Source organism: Aythya ferina (assembly GCF_964211825.1).
Source record: "Aythya ferina genome assembly, chromosome: 5".
In the NCBI taxonomy this organism is placed as follows: Eukaryota; Metazoa; Chordata; class Aves; order Anseriformes; family Anatidae; genus Aythya; species Aythya ferina.
The window spans coordinates 59,481,566-59,491,053 of record NC_140301.1 but is presented as its reverse complement, the minus strand read 5'-3'; the positions used below and the strand labels follow the sequence as shown (position 1 = coordinate 59,491,053).

The 9,488-nt window shown below is 34.9% G+C and overlaps 1 protein-coding gene across 5 annotated transcripts in view; it reads right to left on the bottom strand.

Moving 5' to 3' along the window:
- Nucleotides 1-391: 391 nt before the first annotated feature.
- The window catches only part of LOC311438190 (protein SIX6OS1), a 30,347-nt gene continuing 21,250 nt past the window's right edge, over nt 392-9,488 (bottom strand). For 3 of the 5 annotated variants that reach the window (XM_084522300.1, XM_084522301.1, XM_084522299.1), the window contains exons 10-18: nt 8,980-9,119; nt 8,415-8,494; nt 6,914-6,999; nt 6,751-6,815; nt 5,567-5,637; nt 4,355-4,512; nt 3,691-3,826; nt 2,223-2,280; nt 392-1,083 (exon numbers count right to left, since the gene is read on the bottom strand). In XM_084522300.1, coding sequence (XP_084378426.1) covers nt 881-1,083; nt 2,223-2,280; nt 3,691-3,826; nt 4,355-4,512; nt 5,567-5,637; nt 6,751-6,815; nt 6,914-6,999; nt 8,415-8,494; nt 8,980-9,119 — 997 coding nt within the window. In that variant the 3' untranslated portion in view covers nt 392-880. The remainder of the gene's footprint in view (nt 1,084-2,222; nt 2,281-3,690; nt 3,827-4,354; nt 4,513-5,566; nt 5,638-6,750; nt 6,816-6,913; nt 7,000-8,414; nt 8,495-8,979; nt 9,120-9,488) is intronic. The other 2 variants (XM_084522303.1, XM_084522302.1) reach the window with 1 other exon arrangement.

Here is a 9,488-nt window from a genome sequence, read left to right as displayed (position 1 = left end):
TAAAAACTCAAAAGCGACCTCATATCTCCTTCAAAGGCCATAAATGTGAAACTGCTGCTTTTGGAGAGGACAGTTCTGAGGCATTCACAGGGCACAGTGGTGTGGTGGCTCTGAACAGTAAGCACTCCTTGCTGAGTTACTATGGTATCATCTTCACAACCACCCAGTCCAGAAAGCAAGCCATTTGTGGAGAGCTGGTGGATACGCTTGTATTGACCACTGTTTCACTCTGGAAACTCACTTTGTATTTTTATTTTATTTTTTTGGAAAACCTCTATAAAGTTGAAGGATTTTACTTTGCTTTCAGCATCTCAAGTTAGACAGAAGTTTAAATGTCAAGTATTATTACAACATTATTTCACTTCAGATATTAAGAGATATCTACAAAACCTTGCACGAAATTAACAAAAATGTTTATTTCAAACATTTTATAACAGATAACCAACTTAAGAACACTGTAACTCAAATTCAGCTTTGTCTGGTACAATAAAGTTACTTTTACTAACACTTTCTTTTATTTTGTATCAGAGACTGAAAGTACTCATCTAGAAGTACTCTTTAGATGCTCTCTCACAGATATTGAATTAACTCAACATGCTATTTTAAAATGGTATTTCTGCTGCTTGTAAGTGCCAATTTAGGGACAGTGTATCATAACATTTTATGAAAACAACATGTTTAGAAAATAAATAAGAAAAATGAAAGCTGCATCTCAAAGCATGTGCTTGCTGGAGATACACATGCTCTTGCAGCAATTGCAATAATGTATTCTTACATGAAATGAAAGGAGAAGATGAAATGCTTTGTACTTTAACTTAAGAAACTGAAAACATTTGTCAAGGCTAAGTAGGAAAAGAATTTAAAAGGAAGGCAAAGGTATTCAAAAGAATGTAGATGGCTTTGTATTTTGTAAGGAAGAATGAAAACCTTTCACAGAAGGAGACTGTGATGATCTCTGATCCTGTCCAAATGCAAATGGAAAACTAAAGTCATCTTTTCCATCTCCAAATGCATGAGAAGTCGAGTCCGAGGGGAAGGGAAAGGCAAATGCATCCTCACTTTCTGATTTCCCAAATAAGCTTCCTATATAGAGTGAATATTATATTTTTAGATTGTCTTACTGAAAGAATACTGCATTCAGCATAATATGCTTCCTTTAATCATATTTTACTCCCAATGCCCACTGCATATCAGACTACAGTTGTGTGTTTATTTCTGCACTAGATATGGTACTTAAAGGAGGGCATTATCAGAAATTATGTAGAATGAAGCACTTGAATGATTTAGAATAACAAAACACTTTTTCAGTATATACTGGGTGAAATATTTTGAATACTAAGCAACAGAGTCTTTGTAAACTGATACATGTTTGTGGATTCTTTCTCCTCTGAAAAACCACTGAAATATTTGGAGAAACAAAGCTATAAACAGGAACCCCCCAAGTTTCACATTCAGTAACACAAAATTCATACCCTTTTCTCTGCAATACCTATGTATGCATATAAACTTTTGTTCATCCACTTCAAAAAAAAGTGGCTTTGCACCTGCAGGACCTCTAAAAAGAGTAGATTACAGTTCCCTTCAGAAAAATGCTTGATCAAAAGTGTATTTTGATCCTACTGTTATCACTGAAAAATTGTCCTTTCTCCTCACTAAAGCCAGGATTTCACACAGAATGTATAAATGTGTGTGGCTCACTTTGTATGGGTAGAAGATATGGTTTATGAAGTCTCATTCTCCTCTCTCACTTGTGATATTTTTACATTGTGTACCTCCAATGATTTAAAGTGATGATCAAGGTTTCTTTTATCAAATGAAAACTTTGCTTTTGTTACAGATGCGGGGGGGTGGAAACAATAGATGTATTTTTCTAACACTGAGATAGTAGCCTGAAGTTAAAAAAAGTGTTTTTTACCAGGACTATAGCTTTTTACATTTAAAGAACAGAGCTCCTTTCAGGAATGAAAAGGCTTACAAAACTTTGACACTTAAATCTTTCTTTCCCCTTGCAGCCCCTCTCAGAGTTTGCTTCAAATACACCTAAGACAATCCCTATTTCTGTTTCTTCTTTCTCACATTCCTTTTTTCCATGAAATTTCACACATTTGAGGTCCATAAGACAAGTATGAAGAGAAAGATTCAAGCTAGTCAAAAAAAACAAACACAACAAACCACTAAACCACAATATCACAAATCGAAAACACAAGTACTTTCAGACTTACCAAAATCTTTCTGTGGGGACATGGGATTCAAGTGTCCCACAGGATAATTATCATCTGTCTGAAACAAAGCAGACATTTCATTTAACAAATTTAAAAGACAGAATGTAAGTTCTAATGCTGATATGTAATAAGTGAGAAAGACATATTCATAGAATCATAGCATGGCTTGGGTTGGAAGAGACCTTAAAGATATCTAGTTACAACCCCACTGCCATGGGCAGTGATGCCACCCACTAGATCAGGTTGCCCACCAGTGAATATTAGCATTTGAATTTAAATTTATATATCAATCCCTGAGTTTGCACAATCAATTCTTTGATACATTTCATGCTTTCCTTACTTGAGGTATATACGCAGAATCCTTAGGCAAGATTTATAACAGATACTTAAGTCCATATTAAGACCTTCAAAATTCCCATCTAACTTGTTAATTGTGAAGAGTGAAGTGACTGCTAGGGGCTGGTAAATTCCTGAGCTGTTACAATATAACATGGGTTCTGAGAGTATTAGGTGACTTACCTACTCACTTACCTCACCTTACCTAGACCTACCTCATTCCTAAACAGCTCACAAACTATCCACCGGTCTATTTTCTCCTACACAGGGCTGATGATAGGAGATATCACCATCATGTATTTTGAGAAATGCAAAATAAATATTGTCCCTCTTTCCTCCTTTAGATTTCACCTAGTAACCAGAAGACTGAGCACACCCACTGAAATACGAGATACCTGGGTTCAAGTCCCTTATTTCTATAATGAGGTTTGCATCTGCATTACCAGTGAGTGGTAGCTAACCACTGTGTTACACACTGACACACATCTATCCTGAATATCCAATTGCCTATCACTTAGCCTAGAGAGAATAAAAATTACTCTGGAACACTACAGCTAGGCAATCTGCAAAGGATAAGGAGCACTAGCTGGATTCCAGTCCCTGTTCCAATTAGTTGGCTACCTCCTCCATTTAAATATAGATGCTAAAATATATTTGCTTTTCAGTTCTCCTAATAAATAAACCTTTATTCTTTTCCTAAGTGTTTTGCATTTTGTGAAAACTGGAGGATGAAAAAAATAAAAATAAAAAAATTTAAGTGTCCGATTCCCCACTACAGCGAGACAAAACTATGCAGGATTGGCGTGTGAGTTGTGAATTCTGCCAGGGTACCTAAAATTTTGCATTTCAATGCTAAGCCAGTAACATTTTGTGAATCCTGTCACTTGTGCATCTGCACAATATCCAATCTTGCCCATACGGGTAAGATCCAATCCTTGATCAGAAGTCATCACAGGAGAATGAACAGGTAAGGAGATAAGCTTTTCCTAAAGATATCAAATGTAAAATTAAGCATGCTAATAAAAAAAGGCTTAAAAGATGATCGTTCAAGAAATCCTCATTAGCAGTCAATACTATTTTTTAGCATTGTTTGCTTTGTGGAAATTCAATATTCTTATGTACTCATTTTTACCTCATCAGATGAATGTTCTGCCCCAAACACAGAAGAATCAAACAAATTAAAGCCAGGTGACTTCTGGGAGAAGTTCATGAGAGAAAAGAAAGCCGGAGATTTTGATGTTCCTTCTTCACAACCTAAATTGTGAATGCTGTAAAGACAGAAGGGAAAAACCTACATTAATAGTTTTTTAAAAGTAGCACAGATGGCTTTTTTGTTGCTGTTGTTCTATTTGTCCTTATTATGTTTTGTGACTTTCCCAAATTACTGTATCTTCCATCAGTAATTACTTCTTGCAACACAGAATGGGTAATACAGCCCTTCAAATCAGACTGAAGTGTTCCTACCAATTTTACTCTCGTGTTTCAAAAAAAATGCTTAAAGATAGTAATTGATTAACAAATATTACTGCAGGAAAAGACAACAATTTTAGCAAATGAGCTACAAAAAACCTGCCTCACATATTTGTAAGCAAAGTCCCCCTCCGTCTTGAAAAAGCTACATTTCAAGTAGAAATGATAGTGTAAGAACAGAACCTAACTCAGAAAAAAAATAGTATTTTCAGAAGAGCTTTCTATGGAAATCTTTCTGTAGTATCTTTCAAAAAATAGCAGAAATAAAAAATAAACATCATTACAAATTAACTTATGAAATCCAAATATAAAAGCTGAAATCATACAAGTCAAATGGAGGTGTTTTAGAGAACTGGGTTTTCTTCCCCTTTGAGTCAGGTGTTCCAACAAACTCAGGTGTTTCAGGTGTTCTTAGAAAATGTTCTGCACTTTCTTCTGCTGTGTCTGGAGTATTTTCGTTTGACTTAAAATAGGTATGTATTTTCTGTTTAAAAGAAACATATAATAACATTTATGGCATATGTAATTTCCCCAAATATTGTTTTAAACATAGTCATCGTATGCTTTAGGCTTAGTTAGATTTTTTATTTTCATAAAAAATTAATGGAATTCAATAAATTCTCACTGTTACATATTCTCCACAGTTACAACTGTAACCTTAGTTTAACTAATTAAGATGGAGTACTTCTGATTGCAATTATGTATGAAAATTTTCATTCCAAAATTAATAAACTTGTAAGCTGACTGAACAAAAATGATTTGGAATAAAAGAACTCTCTCTTTCTAAAGTGTCTCTTAGTTAATGCTTTGAGTCACATTGGAATCCACATGATATTCTAGTGAAGTAAAGGAACATCAACCATCAGAATATATTTCATTTGACTATTTCTTCTTTCTCAGAAAATGTTAATGGAGAATATACACTTGAATTCTGTAGAACAATTTCCACCAGGCTCAATATTGTTTTAAAGATATTTTTCTCCACCAGCTGCCAGCAGCCATGAACCTGTAACCAACTACAAGAAGATGAGTATCTCAAACTTGATCTCAGTATCACCTATACATGCAATCTGTACAAATAAGTAGCTTGAATATTACGGCATGGTGAGTTTAAACTCCCATTCAAGTACAGATTGTAGAAGTAGTGCAAATGGAGCCTTTTGGATTCTGTAGCCAGCACAGAGCCTATTTTCTAGAGTTTTGTGGAAGAAGTGAGTTTCCCACGCATCTTAGCTTACACAGATGAAAGTTACATGTACCAGTTCTATCTAAAAAATGCTGTGCATATGGGCATAGATGGCCCATAGTCAAGGTAGCATAAAAAACCATTAACATTGACAAGGCCAAAAGCAATGATCATTGTATTAGTAATCAGAAGACACAGATTGGCTTCTCACCTCTTGGGTGCCTTAAAGTGAGTCACTTTGCCAATTCCTGAGAAATCTAATTACCTCTTACCAATTGATTCAAATACTTCAGAATAGTTTGACTGCAGTAAATAAAATAACTATGTCTGACATAAGAAACGCTTTCCTTACTTGAGGTATATACGAAGAATCCTTAGGCTCATCTTCTGCTTCTTTATCATCACATTTGGCCTCTTGGTCTTCTATACAAAGAATACAGTACTGCTTGTATTGTAACAACATTTTAAATGGATAAGTAAAAGTTATGTTGTGGGAAAGAATCCTTGAAAAAGATCTACTAACTTGGCATTGCTATTGATAAGGAAGTGTTCCGACCGTAGTCTTCATAATAACCCACTTTGTGGCCATTTTCATAATAGTTACCTCTCGTTCTGCCACTTACTCACTAGCATTAAAGCAATGTTAAAGCTTCTTCATATTGTTTGGTGTGTTCTTCAAATCTAGCTATTGCTCCCTGAGTGCTACTTTTGCCTAATCCAGCTGTTGCGCTCTGAGAGTGCTAATACCAGTCAATAGAAAACACGTAGAAACAGCATAAAAAGCACATCCATATGAGACTGATGGAACATATCTTTAAGACCTGGGCAAAATCTAGGGTAGGAAATGAGAAGAATGCTACCCAACCTTCTGCTGAAAGCTTTAGACCATGCAACACTGTAGGCTAAGATCCTGTGTTTCAGGACATATAATTAGGATCCTATTTATAAAAAAAATAGACTATAGTTTTTGAAATGCATCTAAACTGACAGTACAATTAGGACAAAAAAAAAAAAAAAATAAATAATTTAAGCTACAGCTCAGTGCCCTGGGACTTAAAAACTGTAAATGCATTTGCAGCTACTCTGTTTTGCTTCTGAAAGCATTTTGTGCATACTTCTTAATTTTCATTTTTTAAATCTTAATCTGATCCTTCAAGTTTCCTGAATTCCTTAGTTTGCTATAGCCCTTTTCTTTGCATTTTATCATGCCTTTTGGGTAGATTTTCACACAGGTTTCCAAACAGAAACTAAGAGCGTAGATTTACAAGAAATGCTGGGAGGTGCCCTTCATTAGCAGTGGTTAATGTAGAATGCATACCACATTACTGCACAGTTCAGTCTCCATTTAAATTAGGACTCAGCCTGCCTACTGTATTCTCAATTTTAAACTAAATAATCAAGACGTAAAAGGAAAACAAATGGTGGTCCATTCATACCAGGGTGAAATTTTGGGTCCTAGAATTTTCCCTTTTATCATTTTGTGGTCTAGTTTACAGTAAGAGCACACCTGATCAGAAAATGTCTGTGGTACTTTACCTATTGCTGTATTTTCACTCTCGAACTGTTGATTAGTAGTCACTTGCTTTGGAGGAACTACCTGTCTAAAAGACAAAAGTTACACTGCTGTTTGTTTCAATGTGGACTATTTCCATAAACTTTAATCTCAAGAATGAAAGCTACTTCATTAGAGAAAAGTTACCTGAATTGCATTTGTTTTTGCAAGCTTGCTGTTGATGGAACTTGGGCAATTTGTAGATTATTAGTCCATGCAGTGTCCATAACCATCTATAACATTGCAAAAAAATCAACTGAGGCAGCATATAAAATTGTCACTTCAACAATATCATTCTGATTTCTCTTTAGGCTGTTTAAATCCATTCTGTTAATCTTTGCTAAACAATTATGCAACATATACACTTTTTTGCCTGTCTGTTTTACCTAAGATTAACATTTTTCTTCTTATAGCACGATACCCAAAAGCACTTCCATTTTTCTGATAAAGTTGCATTCACAGAATTGATAACTAGAGGCGAAAAATTAACTTCTCAGTCATAATAACATTACATAATTTACAAACTTTATACATGTTCTCTATTACTGCAGCCAGTTTGGTCCTGATTGGCAATACAGCATGGGCTGAAGGGCCTGTCTCCATGTCCTAAGGTCAAAGAGGGCACACAAAGAGGACACAAAGAGTGTCTGCTATGTGAACGCAATAACTGTAAGTAACATGAAAACACTCCCACCTCACAGAATTTCATCAGATCAGAAGCTCTGTCTCTAACATGCAACATGTATTTGTGCCTTAAGGGAAGAGTGGCACTAAGAATCTATGCCTCAGCGTCAGCTAACACATCAGTTCACAGCGAGTTGATAGTTCTGGTTTGTTTTTAATTTGCAAAATGCTATCAAATTGAATTCAGCTTGGGGTAAGGGACAAAAGGGCCGGGTATGCAGAATCTGTCTGCCACTCACCTTCTGTAGTTTACCACACTCCTTTTCTGAAGCATAAAAACCTCCTTTCCTTCATTCTTTTTATTTTTCCCTCAGACTCCATCTTGTTGTTGCCATCAACCTTTCCTAAAATTCCCTTAACTTTGATTTACTGCTTCCCACTATTTTCTAATGCAATTCTAGGTCCCAGATTCCCATCCTCATCTTTGGATTCATGTTGTCTTGTTTCATCTTATGAAGGTCCTCCCTCCCCACATTGTGCATCACTTCTTTTGTATATTTATTTTCATTCCTATTATTATTATTATTATTATTATTATTATTATTATTATTATTATTATTATTATTATTATTATTTTATCTTCTTTTTCTGTCCTATTAAACTGCCCTTATCTCAACCCATGAGTTTTACCTTTTTTCCTATTCTCTCCCCCATCTCTTTGCAGGGAAGTGAGCGAACAGCTCTGTGGTGCTCAGCTGTCTGTTGGGTTAAACCACAGCATCTACAAAGATTACTCTAAATTTTAAAAACATTTTGCAAAAGTATACATATTTTCAGTTGAATTGGAACTAGTACCACAGATTTTTATTACGGTTACCAAGTCTTCAGCGTCCTGGTTCCAGTGTTAATTTAGCTTAAGTTTTATATAAGATTAGCACTGGATATATTTGAAGTATTTTCAATTTAAACAACCACACAAAACATTATATAATCCCATGTTTTTACCAGTGGGAGAACTGCATACCTGTGACGGATTTTCTGCATGGCTGGAGGAACTGCTAGTAGCAACTGAATGTTCCATATGTTTCTCTTTTTCTTCCCTCCCTAAATTAACAAAACTTACTTAATACTGTCAATAGGAGTAAGCATCCAAAGCACTGCACTGTTAAAGTGCACTTATCAACAAAGCTTAGAAATTTTCCTGCTAATGAATAGCTAAAACAAAGGTATCAGAAAATATGAAAGTTATCAAACAAATTACAGCAAATACTATTTACTGGTTGTTTTAGTTTAGTTTAGTTTTTTGTTTGTTTTTTTTTTTTTACAAACACTGCAAAAAGTATGCTTCATTTTTCTCTGGCACTATGTATTAAATATACCCACCATGTCACTTTACTCATTGCATGGATGAGAGAAGAATCAGAAGGTTTTCAGAACATGAAGACAGGTATGTACTCAACTTTCATTGAAAGCTTGGCTTCAACTATCACAGTAAAAACAGCTGAGTACATTTGTTACCATGGTTTTCATTTATTTACATAAAAATAACCCAAAATGTTCACAAAAAGATCATTGGAAACACACTGCACCTTTGTCCGTTCGCTTCATAGAGAATCTAATAGTCTGTACAGACTGGACTGATTTCCGGGGAATGCACGGGAGATGTAATGGTTTATACAGTTGATGTTTCTCATTTAACAAAGAAGGATGCTCACTCTCTTCAAATATCCTAAAAAAAATTAAGGCAATGATTGAAAAAGAAAGGAAATCATAAAATACAACTGCTTCAAATAAGTGGAGATTTCAAAGGAGATGCATGATTCCAGAAAGGTTCTACATCTTACAGCTCCAGCAATCAGTAAGATTTAATTTTCCCTTAAAGAATAACAGACAGAGAATACAGGGACATGAAATAGCAATAAGATGATCATAAGAACATTGCTGACTTGAATTTTGTCAGTCTCAAAGTATTAATAGTTTTGGTTTTACACTTTTGTAAAAGAGCTTTAATCATAACTGTAGCTCTGCAATCACACTTCCACATTTAAAAACACTTTTTCACTCCTTGAGATAGTCCAAAATACTTATACTGTAGGTA